Raw genomic sequence first — 19992 nt, 5'->3', positions numbered from 1 at the left:
GCCGGCCATCGCGCACCTCTTCCCCGCCTTGCCCCGGCCTATAAATAGGCCCCTTGCGCAGCTCTCGGCCACCACAGCCGCCTCCGCCACCGCGCGCCCTCTCCCCCACGCCCGGAGCGCCGCCACCACCACCATCTCCGGCGACCTCCGCCCACCGTAGTGGCCAGGCCTCCCCACTGCCTCTCCGCCCAAGGTGAGGGCAGGGATAGGATCTCCTCGACCCCCGGCACCTCACTCACCACCACGCGCCCCCTCCCCATATCCACAGCACCACCGCCACACACGCCGGAGCCGGCCGCCGTGGCCTGGCCTCCTCGCTCCATCTCCGCTCGCCTCCCTCTCGCTTTTCCCCCTAGCACCGGCCGCCGCCGCGCCCTGGACTGCCGGCAAGGGCCACCGCCGGCGCCCTGCCCCCCCTCCTCTGTTTCACGGGAGGGAGGAGGAAGAAAGGGCTATTTTACCCTTAAGCCCCTCCCCTTTCTCCTTTTCATTTATGAGTCCTCCCCCTCTCTCTATGTTCTTTTCAAAAGAAGCCCTCCATGTTTTCCCTATTTAGGAAATAACCCTCCCCCATATAGATTTAATTCTAAATAAACCCCCGCCCATTTTTAGAGTAGCCCGGATATTTTCTAAAATTCCAATCAAGCCCTTGCCATCTCAAAAATAATTACAAAGAAGTCTCTATACCCTTATTTAGCCTCTAAACCCCTCTTTGACTTATCATTTCATGCGCCAAAAATCCTCTGTTTGCCCCGAAACTTTATACGCCATTTCTAATATAGTTTCGGCCGCGCTATTAGAGAATCTCCCAAAAATATTCTTCCCATATCCATATCTTAATTTTCCCTGATTCGAGCTCAACGATAAAACCTTTATTTCTTTTTTTTATTGTGTGCTTGTTTCTGTGTGCCGTAGATCACGAAGTGACCGAGGAAGAACCCATCGACGAGCAGTACCGCGAGCAAGAGTGCGAGGACCAGTACCGCGACCCCGAACCCGAAGGACAGTACCTCGATCAGGACTTCCCGGAAGGCTTTGCGAACGGCAAGTTCAATCTCATCATTTGATGCATATTTTGTCCCAGTTTTATAAACACAACCTATTGGCCTGTTTTACAAAACTGCATATACTTTTACTGCTAAGACATGGTTGGATAGCCACCCCTTGACTTGTTATGACCATTCCTTGACCACCTAGATTGATGTCTACATACGATTCGTTCTATGTGGATGTTAATCACCGCTAGAATTGCTTAGGACCTTATACTCATTCTACTACACATTAAATATGATTATTTATAAACAAAAATGTGTGCGTGCGAAGGGAAAAGGTGGATTTGTTGAAAATAAATAAAAGATGTGTCTCGATGAGATGGATGACATTTCTGTGTGAATTGCCAGAAGGTGTGCTCGTACCTTTGTGGTTGAGCAAGAAGGTTGGAAGATATCCATCTTGTCACAATTAAGGACCGAGTTGATGTGTCATCTTGCCTAACTCAACTATCATGCAAACCACTCGACCGTTGTATGTGGCAACAGCTTAGCATAAACCCCACTAGTTAGTCTGATAGTCATCAGGCGAGCTGAGAACAATGGGTGATCAAGGAGAAGGGATAAGCTCTGTGTGACTTACACCCCGGTTAAACCTCGGTGAAAGGTCAATGACCCCTTGGTGGATTCCGTGTTGGCTAGTCAGGTCTAGCTAAGGTGGGTAATGGCTTTGTTGGGATCTGCACCGACACTAAAGTGATCATGCTGTGGTACCCCATTTGTGGGTAAAGTTGCACACCTCTGCAGAGTTAAAACCTATTCGAATAACCGTGCCCACGGTACTGGGCGAGTTATGGTTTGGTCACATGACTAGCGTTTCTTCTGGGGATGGTTGGGATGGTGTGAGTTATTTTTGAAAAGTGTCCGGCAACAGAGCCGTGTGCTACGGTGGATGAGGAGTCTGATAGCAACTCTTAAAATCTTGGATCCTGTGTGAATCAACCCCATCGGCTATAAAAGAGTTGTTTTAAGGAAAATACGGTTTCAAAATAAACCCATGCATAAAAATTTGCTTTCCGCAAATCAAACCCTAGCCTTATCCTTGATTTATCCTGTGTATGTATTCTGTTTATACCCACTCCGTGGGTGCGGTTGGACTTGCTGTGTACGTTTGTACTCACCCCTTGCTTAATTTTTACAGAGGAAGATCCAGACTTTATTTCCGAGGACGTTGAGTAGGGGTTCCGTTCTGCACCCAACCATGCCTGTGGTTAGGGTCACCCGTAGGAAGCTTCGTATGGCGCAAGACTCTGATGACCTCTTCGTAGTTAACATTCTTATTTGGGTTTTAGTTGTTATCCTCGCGATAGTGGCGCTTCATTGCCCATTACCGCGTAGAGTTGTACGGTGATGTACCATCTGATGTAATAAATGTGTTATCAGCCTCCTATGACTGATATTTGTCTCATATTTAAGTCAACTTTTATGAGGGGACGCTTCAGGTGGTATCAGAGCCGTAGGTTGGCCGTAGGACGTGACCCCTAGGATTGAGACCTTTTTCAAGTCTTCCCACATTAGAACTTTCCTTGTTTAACCCATTTTTCCACACACACACACACACACACACACACACACTCACCGTTGACGCTTGCCCTGTTCCAGATGGCTGACAACGGATGGAGTGGCGGAATCTGTCACGCAGAGCCTGGCCTCTCTAAGTTATTGCTACTCAGCCTGGAAAGCGTCGGAGTTGTGGACCCACCAGAGTACATCTACCGGGAGTACGACTCCAGGGGCACCCTTCGGTGTGACATGATGATCTTCGTGGGAAAGAGCACCCGCTATCCTGACGTGGAACCCTGGTTCATCTCCACCACTGGCTTTTGCATCCCAGACACCTACCGCAAGGCCGCCCGAAAAGCCCTGCGATATCTACGTGTGGTTTACAAACATCATCTTCAGCGGACTCCTATGGGATTTTTTCCGCCTACTGAAGAAAGAGGACGCTCATGGATTGCCCGGATGAGAGGACTTGGAAGGGAAGAAGAAGAACTAGAAGATACGGTCTCCCACCTATCCATCTACCTCACCAGCTTGGACCAACTCTACCGCGAACAGGCGGCACAACTAAAATACCAAATCCACAGGGCAGAAAAGGCAATCCAAGAGATGGTGTCACAACGGATAAGAGCCGTACGAGCCGAGAACTCCCTAGCCACTCTCCAAACCCAAAGGCAAAACGATGAGGCACTCAGGACAGAAGCTGGGTTGCTAGAAGAAGAACCTGAAGAAACCCATTGGGATAAGGGCACTCAGACCGAAGATGAGGTGTTGGAGCAGTGTCTTCCACCAAAGAAGCGTCATATCCAGATCGAGGAAGAGTCCCCATGATAGGAGAGTAGTACACCTAAGCTAGAGCCGCTATCCTAATAATCATGTATCCATGGAAAATGTACCTCACCCTGTTGTAATAATAGAGACCATCTATCCCCTTTGTACCCAAGTATCTGTGCAAAGCTTGTTCACCCTATCTTTATTTTTAGATGGCTGAGGAAGAATGGACCAAAGGCATTTGCCAAGCTGCCCCCGGCTTCCCCAGCCTTTTGATCAATGCCCTGGAGAGCCTTGGTGTTTCGGAACGCCCAAGGTACTACAGCAAGGAGTACGAGCACCATGGTACCCTCCGCTGCAGGGTGATCCTGGTCATCGCCATAATTGACCGCTACCCCGACATCCAGCCATGGAGAGTGACCACCACCGGGTTTAGGTACCAAGACACCTATCCCTTGGCCATCAGAAAGGAGCTCCGTTATCTGTGCCGGATTTTTGAGGGACACCTCGCCCCCACACCAATGAGGTTCTTTCCTCTGGACGTCAGAACCCTAGTTTGGGAGGCTCGCATGAGAAGCCTGGAACGGCGCTGCCATGAAGAGGACCCCCAGTACCAAGTGGCTACTTACCTAGCCTCCTTGGATCAGCTCTTTGACGAGCAAGCCAGCATCCTGAGGGAGCAGACCCATCGGGCCGAGCAAGCAGAGCTCGCGGTAAGAATGCATCAGATCCAGGTGGCTCAAGCCGAGGCAAGAGCCGCAGCCACGGTCAGTAGTGAAGCAGTTGCCCAGGAGAGCCTCAGGCAGGCCCGGGACCGGCGTATGCAAGAATGGACCAGAAGTGAAATGCCAGTCCCGGCAATTGGGGAAACCCATGTCCTAATTGGGACGCCCATCATAGGATGGGGACCACTTTTGGGGACCCCACAAGCCCCACCCGAGAACCCTGAAAGGCCTACTGCCGCCGTTGAAGGAGAAGCAGCTAAGCAACCCCCCGGATGCATCCGAAGAAGCACCGCATCCAAAGAAGCACGCATGGGTCCAAAGAAACACCGAGTACAAAGAACCACGCCTACATACGAAGAAACACCTCATCCAAAGATGTCGGCGGTGGAATGGCAAGGGTCTGCTCTATTGGTCCGATTGAGTGGTCCGCTCTGATATGCTCTATTGGTCCAATTGACTGGTCCGCTCTAGGTGGGTGGGCGGCGCTAGGCCGAGAGGAGGGGCGCGGGCCCAGGTGGGTGAGGCTGGCTTGGCCAGGCCGAGAAAGCGAAGGGGCTGGCCGGGCTGGGCTAAAAGAAAGGAAGGGTATGGAAGGAGGATTTTTTTACGTGCATCTCTGTCACGGCTTTGGTAACCAGGACCATGCAGCAAATTATTTCCTTGGCCCTAAAAAAAGTTTTTCTTAGATTCTTGGCCCTTTTTTCCAATTTTATTATTTGGCCTACTTTTCACTTTGGTTTGGTTATTTGGCCCTTCTGTCAGCGGCAGTGTTGCACTCTGTCCCCGTGCCTTGATCCATCATAGTGTCTCCCTTGCGAGCGGCAAATCGCCTGATGGGGGGGGGGAGTTAGGGAGGCTTGAAGCAATATGAGGACGGTCGTGGTGACCGGCAGGACGAGGCGGCAATGGAGGAAGTCGACAACCTCCTTTCTCGCCTCCGCGAACAGCATGCGCTGCGCCTTTCGGTCGATCAGCAGCTTCATGCTCAGCCCGGTAGTGACGGTGGTGCCTGCCATCGTGGTGAGCGAGCGGTGCTGCTGGGAGGAGGTAATGCTGGTCACTTCTGTATGTTGCAACCTCCATTGTTCTGTCATCAGTAATACAATTTTTTTGCATGGTGCTCACTCAGCCAGCTACAATCGTCCTCCTGGCCCTCTTCCAGACTCCTACTTCATCAGTTCTAACCAACCACTGCCAAGGCCACAAGCTGCAACTACTACCACAAAGGAAGGGAAGGCAGCGACCAAAAAGAGAAAGGCTCCCCAGGAAGGCAAGGCTACACAACCAAGGGCAAAGTCTACAAGAAAAAACAAGAAGGACGCTTGATGACATGCACTACTACAAAACATTGATATTGTAACACACTCTTGTAACACATTCATCATTGTGTTACAGAGAAGTTTAATAGTAACACAAAACTATGTGTTACAGATAAGTATTGTAACACATTGCACATGTTCTATAAAATTGTGATACAGAAAATATTTGTAGTAACACAAAAGTAATGTTACACCTAGAATGTTACAAAGATAGTACTATTTAGTAACACATACAAAATAATGTTACAATTTAAGTGTTACAAAGAAGCCCTTCAAATTTTTTCCTTTTCACGAAGTGCCATGAATGTGATGGCACTAGATATCATCACGAGTAGACAATTGAGAATGTAGAAGAAATCACAAAAAGACTCGTTTGTTGATAGCAAGATACAATTATATTTAACATGAGGTTGGCTCAGTAGATGATGATAAGGCAAGGAGTATGTGTACAAACAAAACTCATTGAAAATATGAAAATAAAGTATATTGTACTATTTTTTATTACAAATCTAGCTTTTGCACTGTGATGAAAACAAACTATGATATATCTGCAACTCATAGCTATCTCCAGGTCTCATAGTTCTGCAATAAAAAGAGAGAAATTAGTAACTCCAAGTGTCACACATGAGGGAAACTTGGTGATGGAGGAATATGAGTTGTACTATAAACTTCGCAAAATCTATAAAAGATGAACATTGGCATAAAAATCTACATTATTGGCAGAGATAACTAGCTAGTAAAAAATTGTAGTGGAATCTCGCATTTATTTTATACAAATTACTTTTTACATTTGTATTTACATGATCATTTGATTTCTATATGAAATTAAATTCTAGAGATACTACTATTTTTAAATAATGTAGCTATATTCAGATCTTTTAAAATAATGAGATAACTTCTATATTGAAATAAAGAGGACAAATTATAGAAACACAAACCGTTGAAGAAACAAACTATGATTGGTCACTCAATCCACCAGTGCTAATATCCACTGTTGTTCCCTCAATGTCTGTTCTAACCCATTGATGTCTGATCTTTGCATTATTAAACATCTCTCCAAGGTGTGTGACATGGAATGGTTCAGTTTCGATATCATCTTCCCATTCATCACAACCAGAATCATATATATCTCTTGGTTTCATCTTCATGACCACAGACCACCCAGGATTTAATTTATCTTCAACATAAAACACCTGGTCAGCTTGGTTAGGAAAAATGAAAGGTTCATGCCCAATCTTTTCTCCAGTATGTATCAGGTGTGAGAAATTGACAAGTGTGTAGCCATATTTGTCCTTTTGTATTCCTCTTCCAGATAGAACATCAACCCATTCACATTTGAAAAGAACCACCAAAAATTTTCCAGAGTAGTTCAACTCAATAATATCAATTATCCTCCCATAGTATGTCACATCGCCTAAAATTGGTCTATCATCACTTGCACTAGCATAACTAGAAGTTTTAGCAGTCAGCACTACTCCACTATTTTGTGTCACCCCATCCAATCGTTTGGGCCCAAATCGAAAACCTCGACTGTTGAAAGCACGGTACCTTTTTGCTGCTTCAACAGGACCACGGGCTAGCCATCTGATGTCATCTTTCATACCATCAATGCCATTTTCCCTCTCGAACTACATAATCTGAACAACCATAAAAGTTTAGTTTTGTACTTGAATTCTAGATGCAAAGGATGTGAGATATGACACTTACATGGCCTCTAAACCATAGATGGAACTTCTCATTTTGTATTTTCTCGACATCTCTATGGCTCGCTCGACGGCCATTATGCATAGCCATGATTTGTTCAGTATGAGCCCTATAAGATACCTTGTAAGGAAACTTGTGTCATGAAAAAAATTGAATTTATATTTCTGAGTTTGGGATATATATCATCATCGGGGAGAAGACCTCGCAAAGCAACAGGCATAAGTTGTTGCATTAGTATATGACAATCATGACTTTTTAGGCCTGTAATTTTTGCTTGAGCAACATTTACATATCTAGAGATGTTACTAGAATAACCATCTGGAACTTTTATATCATGAAGGACCTTACAGAACTGTTGCTTCTCCTCTTTAGACATGTAGTACTTATCATTAGCCCTTTTGTGGATGTAGATCTGGACGAATGTTCATTTCTTGCAAGTCTTTTTGTGCCTGTAGATTGTCCTTTGATTTTCCCTCCATTTCTAAAAGTGTGCCATATGTATTTTCACAAACATTCTTCTCAATATGCATAAAGTCAAGGTTGTGCCGAAGCAAATTATACTTCCAGTAAGACAAACAAAAAAGGCCACCAGCACCCTTCCATGTTTTTGACTTTTCAAAGTCACGAATTGATTTTATCTTTTCCAAAATAGCTTCTCCAGAACGGGGTACTAGTTTTGATCTATGCTCTTCAGTTCCATCAAAAGAATCGGCATCATATCAAAACTCATGGCCATCAGGCAAGAATCGTCAATGCCCCATATGTAACATTGCTTGTACTTCAACCATTTGTAACTTGTTTCTTCTTCACAAGAAAGACAACCCAACTGGCTATTGGTACTAAACTGTGCCAATATCCCAGCCCCAGGATAGTCACTCACTGTATATAATAATACAGCATGAAGTTGGAACACGTCATCTCGATATGCATCATATGTAGGCATACCATATTCAAAAAGCTCATTTAGGTCATCATAAACTGGTTGCATAAATGTATGAAAGTCCTTTCCAGGGTAACCAGGAATTATTAAAGTAAGCATGAGAGAAGAAGCTCTCATGCATAACCATGGAGGAAAGTTATAGGGCACCAAGACAACAGGCCAGCAACTGTGGGTTGAATTACACTTCCCAAATGGGTTAAACCCATCATTAGCTATTGCAAATCTCATGTTTCGAGTATCTAATGCAAAGTCAGGATATTGAGTATTAATAGCTTTCCAAACATCTGAATCACATGAAACAAGAGGACTAAGAAAGTTAGTTTTGATAATTCACAACCTTCCCATAAAGGTTGATCAGCATCTGTAAGCAAATCAAAGAAAGCTTGTGTATCTGCATCTGGTCCAGCTTTAGAAGAACATGCAACATCAGGTTCATTTGTGTTTAGTCCATGGTCAGCATATCCAAAAGCTTCCTGGAGTACCTGGCGCATATTAATGTTTAGATTTGGAAGTTGTGACTCTGAATCCTTGGTAGCAGCGATATATGATGTTGTTTCCCCATGGCAACCCCATATGGTGTATCCACGCAGCATTCTGTTGCACAGTAAGTGATCATACACTGTATCCGTCTTTTGTAGCATCCTGTTAACACAATTGTGACACGGACATCGGATCTTCGCATCGAGCTTCTTCTCCCTGTATGCAAACTTGAGAAAACCTTCTACCCCGGCTATATAGTCATCACTTGGTCTTTCAGAAAGCAACAACTTCTTAATAGCTCTTAAGTCCATATGCTCTGCTTCTGAAATTTCACAACCTGGAATCATTATGAAGCACTGAATTTCCATTTGTAATAGTAGTTTCAAATTTAAGGCACTAATTAATTTAGAGAGCCAAGAGTTAACATTTACATGCCTCACGATTCTTGTATGCAGGGAAAACTAAGGATGGCAAATTACTACTAGAATCATCAACTAAAAAACATTATTGTTGAGTCAGCGGAGTATGAATTCCTTATCTCGGCCACATCCCAAGTAGTATGATTATGATTAAGATACTTTCCCCTCACATACATGGTAGTAAATAACCAGCAGATGTGGTTATCAACATTTTTAAACTAGTAGAAGTTTTATTCTCACTTGTATTTAATTTGTGCATGTGTGTCAGATGGTGACCAATCCACTAGTGAGATGAAACAAGTACTTGAATAATGCAGCAGTAAAAAGTAGCTGAGTCTGATCCAGATAACAAGATCAACTTGAGTCTTCTATTATATCATTCCAGTCTAATGTAGTACTTCTACTATGCACATTTTGCCAAGGAAATCAAGAAAATAAAAATTGCATCTAGTGTTACCTTACTTTTTCTGGAGAGATATGCAAATAGCAATGAGTAGTAAATAACCAGGTAAGATTAAAGCAATGACAAGACTGATTTTCAGAAATCCAAAATATTAGAATAGTTCTCAGATATCCACCAATGATGGTCACTTGACACTGCACTGACGTGAATCATCCAATGACATTCACTGGAACTTGCCCACCTCTATGATGTCTGAAACACATGACATTCAAGGAATTTTGGAAAAGCATTATATGAAAGGTTCATTCTCCCATTTCAAAGATGAGATATGGGTACAAAGGGAAATGGACAGAGATGAGATATGCTTCTTCAACTTGGTTGTGCTGATCGAGGAATATGGGTACACATCAATGGACTATCAATATTACAAGAAAAAGGATAATTTGGTTGCACTACAATGGGATACAGATGTGATGAAAATGCTTGAAGAGAACGAGAGCAAGAAGAATGTTAGCTTGTTTGTGACAAGATAGAGAATAGCCATCATAGCACCAACCAAGTCCAACAAAGAACCATCCAAATCTGCAGCGAATAAAGCTAAAGGTACTATGAAGTCAACATTTGCACTTTTCTGTATATGTTTCAGCATCCAAGAAAATCTTATATATTATCGGAATAGTAGTTATATCAATAACTCATCCAAGAGAAGTTACACCTCATCTGTTCATAGGCATTATATGACTCTGAACATGTTTTTACTTTTCCAACATCTGTTCATAGAGAAAAGTGGCAGAAAGAAAAGGCAGTAACTGAATATAATTCAATCCAAAGAACAATATGCCAATGAGGCTGACCACCAGCTTGCTGATGATGACAATTGACATCCAAGAAACACCAGGTACATATTTGTTTGGAATACTAATCAAATACCAATGTAACTGGGAGTACTAATGTAATCCTATTTTCAAAGGTGGTGACAATAAAGTAACCAAGCAAAAGGGAATAGTTTTGGCGCATGTTTGGGACTTACCAGAGGAAAACCGAATATTAGTGAAATGTAACCAGCTTGGGCAACCTATTGGAAAAGAAGGTGGTCTATTAGGGCAATTCTTGGGCACCATATCACGAAATGGTGGTTGTTGTCCTTTACATATCAAAGATTGGAGAAAGATAAAGAATGATAATGCTGAAACCATATTTCAATGCATTCAGGTATGCTATGTTTTTAAGATATTATGATATGAGCTCCAAGTACAGTCACTACCAGCCAAATAATTAAATTTACTCAATACCTCTATCTGATTTTAGACCAAGTTCTTGTATCCACGCTCATGTGAGAAGTGGATACTGAAGTCGATCGGTAGAGATTGGAGAAAGTACAAGGCAACACTAAAAAGTAAGCTATATAATCCAAAGAAAAAAGGACAGCTTTGTACAAGATCTGTCCAGATGATATTGATGAAGATCAATGGAAAGCCCTAGTAAAATATTGGAAGTCAGAAGAAGGAAAGGTCAGTAATATGCATCAATATTTCTATCATTCTCTTTTGTTTATAAACTGAAAGAATATTTATTAATTTGTTGTATGTACTACAGGCCCTTAGTGAGAGGAACAAATTAAGTCATGAAATGAAGAATACAACACATACAGCGGGTACAAAGAGTTATGCGCGTTGGTTCGAGGACTTGGTGAGCCCCTTTTTCTATTAATCTGCTATTAGTTTGAGGCCTCGGTTTGAGAACTATGTGTCATCTATTTTTTTTTCTAATCAATTTGGTATTGGAATTTTGTCTAGAGACAAGCTGATTCTGCAAAAAAAAAAAAAGAAACCACATAGAGCAATGGTTTACTTAGCAACTCACAGGAAAAGGGTGAAGGAAACAAATCAGCCTACGGTATGATATATACAGACAATGAAGTGAAAATCATGTCTGTAAACATCCTATTTTTACTTTACTTATCATTAGATCTGTTCCTTTTCACTTATAGGTTCAGTTGGAAAATCTTATTGAAAAGCAACCAGAATTAGCACAGAATAGTGAGGGGAGAGTTGCATGGGAAGGAGATGCACTGCATCAAGTATTGGGAAAGGAGAAACCTGGACAAGTACATGGAATGGGATTGCTTCCAATTCCTAAACAAGTTTACCGCAGAACAACACGTTGTTTCAAGGATATTAATATAGCTACACTGCATGGTTCATCATCTGATGTAGAGGCTCATATGTTGGAGGAAATAAAGCAACTCAAGGAGCATTCAAGAAGACAAGATAAAGTTATTGATGAACTTATAAACAAGAATATGCACCATGAGAGTGAAGAACCAACAAAGGTACCAATGTCTTTTACTGAACTCTATGCTTCAAAATTTTCTCAAATTTACTTTATGAATTGGTTGATCATTTTCAGGCTGACCACGACAAATTTCAGAATCATGTAGTGTCTTCCAATAGAAAGGTATTTTTTTATTTTCGTGCTTGAACATAAATGTATCTCTGGCTTGTAATATTGTTTTCAAATTGCAGAGAGTTCAATGTGCTGAACCAAACAATATAGATATTATCTGGCAACAGAGGGATGAATTGGTAACTAAATATCACTCCTAATGCAAACACCTTTCATATTTTCTACATACATGAATTGTTGATCCAGTTGTGTCCAACAAAATGGTTATCAAGTTGTTGCTTGTCACTTAACAACACCTTGTTAGCAATAATCATGTGCGTTCATGAAACTGTCCAGGTTTAAGTCTAAGAGCTGAGTCTTTAGTTGCTGATTCCCAGCTGCTAGTTAGTGAGAATAATAGCCAAATCAAAGTAGTAATGGCTATAGCTATTAGATGATTGTCCTAGGCTAATTTGAATTGTACGGTTGGGATCAAATAAGAGGAAAATAAGTCAGAAAAGGCAGCAAGCATTTGCAGCACCAAAACCAGTGTGTATGTGTGTGTTCTTTATGTGTGAGATCCGGTGCTACATATGAGTCTTCTTGGCTTTCACGCCTAGTATTAGCTGATTATATTTTGAAATTTTTATCTATTGTCTTAAATTCATATGTATTTTTGTTGAATCTAGTGTCAAGGTGATGCAAATCACTTAGATTTCTCAGATCAAGAAGCACAGCCATCATCCCCACAATGCTCTACTAATGATTTTAGACAAAAAGAGGTACACTATTCTGCCAAATCATTTATATGTGTTATATTAGCTAGGCAATGTTACATCCATTCAATAATATTATTGGACTCCATAACTTTATGTAAATATAAAAATGTTCACTTTGATTTCAGGTTGGTGTGCGTACACATCCTTCAAGTGATGCTAGAATAAATAGGAAAAGAAAGGTATGTAAGAATTATACTTCTTTATGAGTTATCCATGCAAAATATGTATCCAAAATTTGGCATGATGTTGTACCTATGATAAAGGAACAACAAGGAGCACTCCAAGATAATGCTACAAGACAGAAGTGTTCCAAATATACACGACCTCAGCGAATTAAGGTGAACAAACATAATGGTCATTCTGATTGAATTATCTTTACTCAACTAATGTTTGTTGATGACTATGTCAATTCAATTTAGGATGGAACCACAGTGATACTTAAGTCTGCAAGTTATCCAAATAAGGCAATCGTGGCCTATGCAACCATTTTTAGCTCTAGTCCAAAAGCAAATGTTGGTGGAGTTGAGATAGGAAAGCAATTCTACAAAGTGTGTATCAATCATCCTATTATACAAGATGAGCCATTAGTAAGGCCCACAAGTGAATACAAGAAAATTGGTGATGCCCATGCCAAAGGAGCACTGATTGCTTGGCCTTTGATTTGTGTATATTGCAACTAGCTTTCTACATATATAATTTCTCTCGGGAGCTTGTAATGATCATTTATACAACACTCATTCTCTATGCAGGTTGAAATGATCAATGGATGAATATATGTACTTGGATATGCACACACACATGGACCGTGAAGACAAGAATTTCAAGAATACTGCTTATTTTTTGCATTTCATTTCTTGTACCAAAAATTTGTAAATATTTTCTCTTCTTAATCATATCATTGTGTAAATATACTTTACATTATGTGAACAAAGACTATGTTACATTCCTACAATCAATGCAACTTTCTATTGCTACTGAAATCCGTGATTTGAGTGATTGTGCAATGTGTCATGTTCCCTCCAAAATATATATTTAGGCTATAGTGGGTTTGCATATGAATAATTGCTATTTACTTGAAATTTTAAATGTGTTACAATAGGTACAACATGTGTTACAGACCACGTGTTCCTAAAATTCCAAACTGTATCCTCACAAAGTGATACTAGCACAATGAAAAGTGTTACTAGAGATAAAAAATATGTTATAGTACATAATTGTTGTAACACTAACAAATATTCCAATAGATAACAAATTATGTTACAAAGTAGTAACACTTTTCTAGATATAGAAGAACACATGTCTTGTGTTCCAATAGATCAGATAGTAGTAACATTGGATATTGTAACACTAATGGGATATGTTACTAGGAGATCTAGTAACACATTAATTGAGCTATAGTAACACAAGTCGGTGTTACTAAAACTATGTTCTGTAGTAGTGATGGAAGAGATCTTTTGTGAATGACAGATGAAAACTTGAGCTTTTGTAATCTTTTGTGAATGGATGTGAAAAATAGAATCACTTGTCCATATCTTATATATTGTCCATAGGCTGCCTCAGAACCTTTAGAGATGGTGATTGTGGTCCCTGATAACATTTGGAGATGATATGTATGGTCTGCATTTGTCATCTCAAAACTGAATGTAATGGTCGAAATATTTCCTGAATGGTTAGTATGGTATGCAATGCAAACTGAATGTAATGGTATAAATTTGAGTCATTGCTCTTGACAGTTATGCAAACTGAGTATCACAATTTGAGTTGAAAACACACATCGCCACTACTTCTGCCATTACAATTCAAGATTGTCAAGCATTCTTACATAAACCACAAATGATGTCAAACACAGCTAACACACATGCCAAAAGTACACATTTCAGTAACAGAACAATTTCCCTGCCTAATCCTTCCAACCTAGTCATCTTCTGCAGAATCTGATCGTGCTCAGCTTGCATTGCTTTGGGGCTTCTTGGCACTTCATTTGCCTCCTGCTCTGCTATCACTTGGCTTGGCACCAGTTTCCGATTGCTGGCAAAAACGGGCTGGTAACTAGCACCCACATGTCCTTTGCTCATCAAATACTCCTCGTACTCATCCTACCAGCGCCAAAATTGACATCCACTTCCATCCCTCTGCACGGCAACACAGCAACTCAGACCAAAATCAACACACAGAACGACAGGCAAAAGTAGTTGACTTACCTGGCGACTAGGGCACACGAAGAAGAATCGCCCGAAGTTCTTCTCTGTCGCGCCATCTTGCCTTCAGCTTCCGGCAATGGCACTCCGGGCAAAGAATCAGTGGTAGGTCCGGCATTCCGCCATGGCAGCTTCCCCTCGCGACACTAGAGCTCGAATCGATACCACTGACAAATTGGGCTAGAAGACACGGGAGGAGCGTCGGGTGGAGGCGAATCAGGCCAAATCGAGCGAGGGGGAGAGGAGATGCACACCGGCGGATCAAGGGTTCCGACCAACGGTAAGAAGGAAAAAGGAAGGGGATGGGTGGGCAGGCGAATGGGGCAAGGGGGCGGAAGGAGCCACGTCGAGTCCAGCATGGAGGCCCACGTGGGCGGGCGGGTGGCTTTTGGATGCGGGTGCAACCAGATCCAACTTTAGGGACTTAAAAGACGCATTTCGGGAGTAGAGGGACCGCGATGACATTGTCCGACAACTTTAGGGACCCGCCATGCATTTTACTAAAAAAAAGGTTTCTCATGGCCTTTTTCCTAGTTCCAGAAAACCGTTGTTGTTCGTTATCCCTGCGCTCGAGGTTTATTCGCGGGATGTCACGGAGGATGCTACTGGCCTGGCGTAGTGCCCGCCTGATCACAATCCATGCCACGGTGCTCGTCGGCGCGTGCTCCCGTGTCCGTGGCGCGCCATGCCCGTGCCCGTGCCAAGACATTAGCCATGGGGCCAGCGTGCCAACTGCCAAGCCGATGGGTGAAGCTCGAGAGGCCTCAAGCATAGCAGGGGGCGCGCCGACGGCAAGCTGAGACTGATTCTCGTCGCCCGTGTTTCATTTCTGTGTTCTTGACAATGTTTATTTTGTTGTGTGTGTGTGTGTGTGCGTGAAAACATCTTGGCAGCAGGCAGCATATGCCAACACTGTGGGTTTAACAATATACTAGCAACGCCAAAGCCACTAAAGAAATGCCAGCAATTGGCAATCCACTCGCCGGAAAGATAGGTGCCGATCAATTCGCTTTTTGCCAATGTGTCGATTGCCCCATTCACGAAGCAAAAAATTCGTAAGGAACAGGAAGCAGCATCGCATAACAAGCGTCTCCCAGTGCAACACATGTTAACCAAAGCAGTTCTGAACACCAAGAACACCACCGGATCACACACCACCAACACAAAAGGCAAACCGTGACCGTAACGGAAAGGACTAGAGGCTAGAGGTACGTACTAGGCGTCTCTTACACTAACCATGCTGCATCTCGCTCCGGCGCCGGCGGCTCAACAGGAGGGAGCACCACCAACCTGACGCTCGCCACGGAGAGCTAGTAAGCTAGTAGGGGCTCTGGCCCTGCACGTTGCCGTGCGGGTTGTAGAGGCAGAGCGTGAGCGTGGCGCCGGTAGCGCAGGTGGCCTGCGCGCACCCGACCTCGGCGGAGCGGCGCCACACCACCTGCGTGTAGGTGCCGCACTGCCGCCCCGCAGCGCACGTGTTGTTGGCGTGGGTGTAGTAGCGCCCCTCCGCCACCCACAACGCCACCACCTCGGCGGGCCGCGCGCGGTAGCTCGCCCACCCCTGGTTCGCGCCGTAGGGGCTGCCGCCCATGTCCACGAACGCGCACCCGACCTGCCGCTGCTGCTGCGCCACCACCGCCGCCGCGGTCGACGCCAGGTCCGCGCTCCACCGCAGCGGGGGCACGCCCACCGCCGAGCGCGCCTGGTTGTGCGGCGCCAGGTACTCGTCCGCCGCCGCCGTCGCGTTGCTGCCGCTGCCGCCCCCCTGCTGCGCCTTGGTGACCGCGCCCGCGCGGCCCGGAGTCAGGGCGCGCGCGGCGTGGGCCGGCGCCGGCGCGGCGCAGAGCGCGAGGAGGAGGCAGACCGTGGCCATGGTCGTGGGGAGGAGGACGGGGCGGTGGCAGCGCGAGGGCGCCATGAGATCTGGAGTTGGTGAGCTGAGTAATGGGTCAGTGAATGAGCGTAGTGCGAGTGCGCACGTGACGCGACGCGAGCTTGTGCTCGGCGTGGTGTCGGCAAGCGAATTAAGAAGGGAGCCGGGCACCGGCACCGGGTGATGGCAACGCCTGCCCCGCGAGCGGGGCCTCTCTGTACTTGGTGCCGACCGCCACGGCGTGCGTGTCCCGTGATGTCCCGTCGATCTCGCTCGCACCTCGCAAGCGGCGCGAGAGATCCGGGGGGTTGTTGGTGCGTGTCAGCGCGCGATGTCGTCGCCTCGTGGGTGCGATCTTCCTGTCCCTCAAAGATCTGGATCAGCACTGTCCGACTGCGGAGTTGGGACGCCGCGGCCGCGCAGGTGTGAAGATCGAGCAGCACCCGTGCACGGTGCACACCTTTGCCGACCTGGGCTAGTCAGTCATGGCGCGACCCTGGCGTAGTGGGCTTTGCCAAAACCTGTATTTTTTGGTCCAGGATGTTCTGGGCCGAATTTGCGAGGATTCATGTTGACTCGTCCAACCACCAGGATCCAGGAAAATCGCCCAGAATCGCAGCACACCTTCGGCCTCCATTTCTTCCCCCACGAATCCTCGCGGCTGGCCATTCCACAACTTCTGCAAGATCCCCCGCCGCCTCCTTCCGCGCCGAGCACCCGTCGATCCGGATCCAGATTAAGGTATCTTTCTTTCCTTCCGCCTCACCTCGTTGTCTTTAACCTCCCTGGAACCGACTGGAGATGCGGTACATCCGAACCTTTGTTGATTTTTTTTTTTTTTTTGGCCCGCTGAGGTGTGAGGAGAGGAGGCCCTAGCTGTTCGTTGCGTTCGGCAGATCACATTTATGGCGGATTGATTCGGTGCTAGGGGAAGGATTGTGGATGCGTTTGTAGAGTTCAAACTTTGATTTTGGTGTGTTTGATCATTTCCGCTTGCTGTTTGTTTATCTGATCAAACAAACAGGATGCATTGCACATCATTATGCTTCTACCTGAAGTACAGGTTCCATATGCCATACATGGCAGATCAATTCCGTTCACTCCAATTCCATTTACCCCAAAATGTGCGCATGTTCAAACAGAAATTACTACCGTTAAGTTTATGATAATCGTCGATTGAGATTGTAATGTGGATATATTTCTATCACGTTAAGCCAAGCGAGTTCATAGTGGCACTTCTGATTAGGATACACTTTGGATTTAGCCATTTGTGTACCACTGTGAAGCTGGTGGTCTGTTTTTTTCCCCGGGGGAAAACAGATATGTTATCACTGTGCATGCGCGTGATGCATAGAGTTTGCCTTTAATTATCTTCAGTATTGTCAATTTGGAGCATTCAGTCTTATAGTTCGGTTGGGCAATGACTTGCTACAGCCTACAATAGGTTCAGCCGTTCAGGCTTGCCTCCAGTCTCACAGATGGTTTCTGCATATTTGCCAAATTTGTTAATTTGTACTTCAAGTCATTCTTGTGCAGAAACAATGGCGGCTGGCTACATTGTAGGTTCGCTCGTTGGGTCCTTTGCCATCGCATACCTGTGTGACACATTTGTCTCCGACAAAAAAGCATTTGGCGGTTAGTGTCACAAACTCGTCTTGATGAGCTTCTTTTAGCCAGGCTGTGTCTAACTTCTTGCAAGTTTTCATCTAAATTGCTTCATTCTTTGGAATAGGTAGCATTCCCAAGACTGTTTCTGACAAGGAGTGGTGGCAAGCCACGGACGCCAAGTTTCAGGCCTGGCCTCGCACCGCTGGACAGCCGGTCATCATGAACCCCATCAGCCGCCAGAACTTCATTGTCAAGTCCACTGAGTAGGTTAGAGAAGCTGGTCCAGTGTCTTGTTTGCACCATGAAATGTAGTTGTTTCCACCCTTTATAGGTCCTAAAAATAAATAAGATGAACTAAGGTCATGATAATTGATGGTTTTTTGCTTTATCTGGGAGCAAACATTGAGGCTTTCAGCTTACTTTTCTTCAGATGGATTCTCTTTCTGTAAAGAAACCACTTTTTTTTTCTTATTACCATTTGGTGTTCCTTAGATACCCAGCTTTCTTGCATTCTAATAAATTTCTGTCATTGATCTATGATCTTTATCTTCCTATGATATTGTTTTGGTAATTATCTGTTCAAGTTTGTGCTGTCATGTGTGCACTTTGTTGGCAGTGTATTGCTTAAAATCATGCTGTTATGCAAGACATTAGTGACAGTTCAAGGTTTTTGTCAGAAGGAAAAAACATTGGAAGTTCAATTCGTCCTGTGGAATAAAATGATAAAGAGGACCTGGAGTGTGTTTTGAGTTTTGACAAGTTTCAGGCTCTGCAGTGTTGTATGGAATCAAAATCCGAGTTGTTCTGGTGTCTTGTTGATGCACGTTTTTGTAACTGTGCTGTGTCAGGAAATTTTCAGCGGTACTCTGGTCCGGCATGCTTAGGGCTACGAGAATATGGAGAGTGTTTGTTACAATCAACTGAGTTGTAAACTTGAACAGTCTTGTTTTCTGAAATGAGGCAGGGATTAGGCCTTTCATTCTGAGCAAAAATGGTGTCAGTTTATCAGATTCTGTTCGAGGGCACGTTTACGTTTATCTTAGTATAATAATATTTTCTATAAATTTTTCTTTTTTGTCTATTTAATTTGTTGTTGGCTGTAGCCTCAGTTGTCAGTTGAAACGAGTAGTACATTTTTTTGAAAAAAAAATTGATGGGGAAATACTACTACTGTACTGTGGTTGAAATGAATAATAATATGGACTAAATACAATGAGACCTGATTGATCTGATTTCTTGTTCGCGAGAACAAAGAGAAAATACGATGCAGACTATAGCTAGTACTCCGTGGTAGCTGATGATATATGGACGATCATGCATATTAATATTATACCCATCCGTTCCAAATTATAAGTCGTTCCAAGAATTTTGGAGAGTCAAACCATCTCAAAGTTTGACCAAAATTATAGAGAGAAACACAAAGATTTATGACATCAAATAGACATACTATAAAAATATAACTATATCATAAATGTTATTATCTTGTTGTATAAATTTTGTCAAACTTGAAAAAAATTTAACTCTCCAAAATTCTTGGAATGACTTATAATTTGAAACGGATGGAGTATATGCCATGACCAATACATCATGGGGCTTTGGAGGAATTTGGCCCCTTTGAATTCGAAGTACGAATAATTGATAAGCACATTATAGATCAGATGAATCGTGTGTGACAACCGTGCCAAGTGCCAAGCCTTCCTCTCTTTTTTTTAGCCAACTGGATGCGGCAACAACATAGCACCAGCATCTTTGGAGCCCGTGGGTGCGGAATCGAAGTCGCAGCTCGGCTGTACTTAGCGACGCTTGGCTCACAGACTCGCAAATCGCAATGTTGACGCA

The 19992-nt window shown here is 43.9% G+C and overlaps 3 protein-coding genes across 4 annotated transcripts; 2 read left to right on the top strand and 1 right to left on the bottom strand.

The window, feature by feature from the left end:
- Positions 1–11150: 11150 nt before the first annotated feature.
- On the top strand, positions 11151–13434 carry LOC120692253. Its single transcript, XM_039975514.1, has 8 exons — positions 11151–11206; positions 11301–11642; positions 11720–11767; positions 12385–12477; positions 12600–12653; positions 12738–12812; positions 12894–13139; positions 13224–13434. Exons 1-8 carry the CDS (start codon positions 11153–11155, stop codon positions 13242–13244), a joined length of 933 nt encoding a protein of 310 aa, XP_039831448.1. The 5' UTR covers positions 11151–11152; the 3' UTR covers positions 13245–13434.
- Positions 13435–15724: 2290 nt separating this feature from the next.
- Positions 15725–16682, bottom strand: LOC120692759 (STS14 protein-like). Its single transcript, XM_039976140.1, has one exon. The coding sequence runs from the start codon at positions 16588–16590 to the stop codon at positions 15991–15993; it is 600 nt and encodes a 199-aa protein (XP_039832074.1). The 5' UTR covers positions 16591–16682; the 3' UTR covers positions 15725–15990.
- A 147-nt stretch (positions 16683–16829) lies between these two features.
- On the top strand, positions 16830–18699 carry LOC120692643. Of its 2 annotated transcripts, none has more exons than XM_039976021.1 (3): positions 16830–17286; positions 18082–18180; positions 18278–18699. In XM_039976021.1, exons 2-3 carry the CDS (start codon positions 18087–18089, stop codon positions 18418–18420), a joined length of 237 nt encoding a protein of 78 aa, XP_039831955.1. In that variant the 5' UTR covers positions 16830–17286; positions 18082–18086; the 3' UTR covers positions 18421–18699. The 2 variants fall into 2 exon arrangements, with proteins under 2 accessions (XP_039831955.1, XP_039831954.1); XM_039976020.1 differs by having other exon boundaries at positions 16945–17286; positions 18068–18180.
- Positions 18700–19992: the final 1293 nt, after the last annotated feature.

Source organism: Panicum virgatum, chromosome 9N (assembly GCF_016808335.1).
Source record: "Panicum virgatum strain AP13 chromosome 9N, P.virgatum_v5, whole genome shotgun sequence".
Classification (NCBI taxonomy): domain Eukaryota; kingdom Viridiplantae; phylum Streptophyta; class Magnoliopsida; order Poales; family Poaceae; genus Panicum; species Panicum virgatum.
The sequence above is the reverse complement of the archived record's forward strand: the minus strand, read 5'-3'. Positions and strand labels throughout refer to the sequence as shown.

Excerpts from the sequence above, each read along its gene's own strand:
- LOC120692253 (XM_039975514.1), top strand. The coding sequence starts at position 11,153 with ATGGTTTACTTAGCAACTCACAGGAAAAGGGTGAAGGAAACAAATCAG. Across the intron at positions 11,643-11,719 it reads AGAGTGAAGAACCAACAAAG|GCTGACCACGACAAATTTCA; the intron begins GTACCAATGTCT and ends GATCATTTTCAG. Across the intron at positions 12,478-12,599 it reads ATGATTTTAGACAAAAAGAG|GTTGGTGTGCGTACACATCC; the intron begins GTACACTATTCT and ends CTTTGATTTCAG.
- LOC120692759 (XM_039976140.1), bottom strand. The coding sequence starts at position 16,590 with ATGGCGCCCTCGCGCTGCCACCGCCCCGTCCTCCTCCCCACGACCATG.
- LOC120692643 (XM_039976020.1), top strand. The coding sequence starts at position 17,114 with ATGTTGACTCGTCCAACCACCAGGATCCAGGAAAATCGCCCAGAATCG. Across the intron at positions 17,287-18,067 it reads CGATCCGGATCCAGATTAAG|TCATTCTTGTGCAGAAACAA; the intron begins GTATCTTTCTTT and ends TTGTACTTCAAG. Across the intron at positions 18,181-18,277 it reads CGACAAAAAAGCATTTGGCG|GTAGCATTCCCAAGACTGTT; the intron begins GTTAGTGTCACA and ends TCTTTGGAATAG.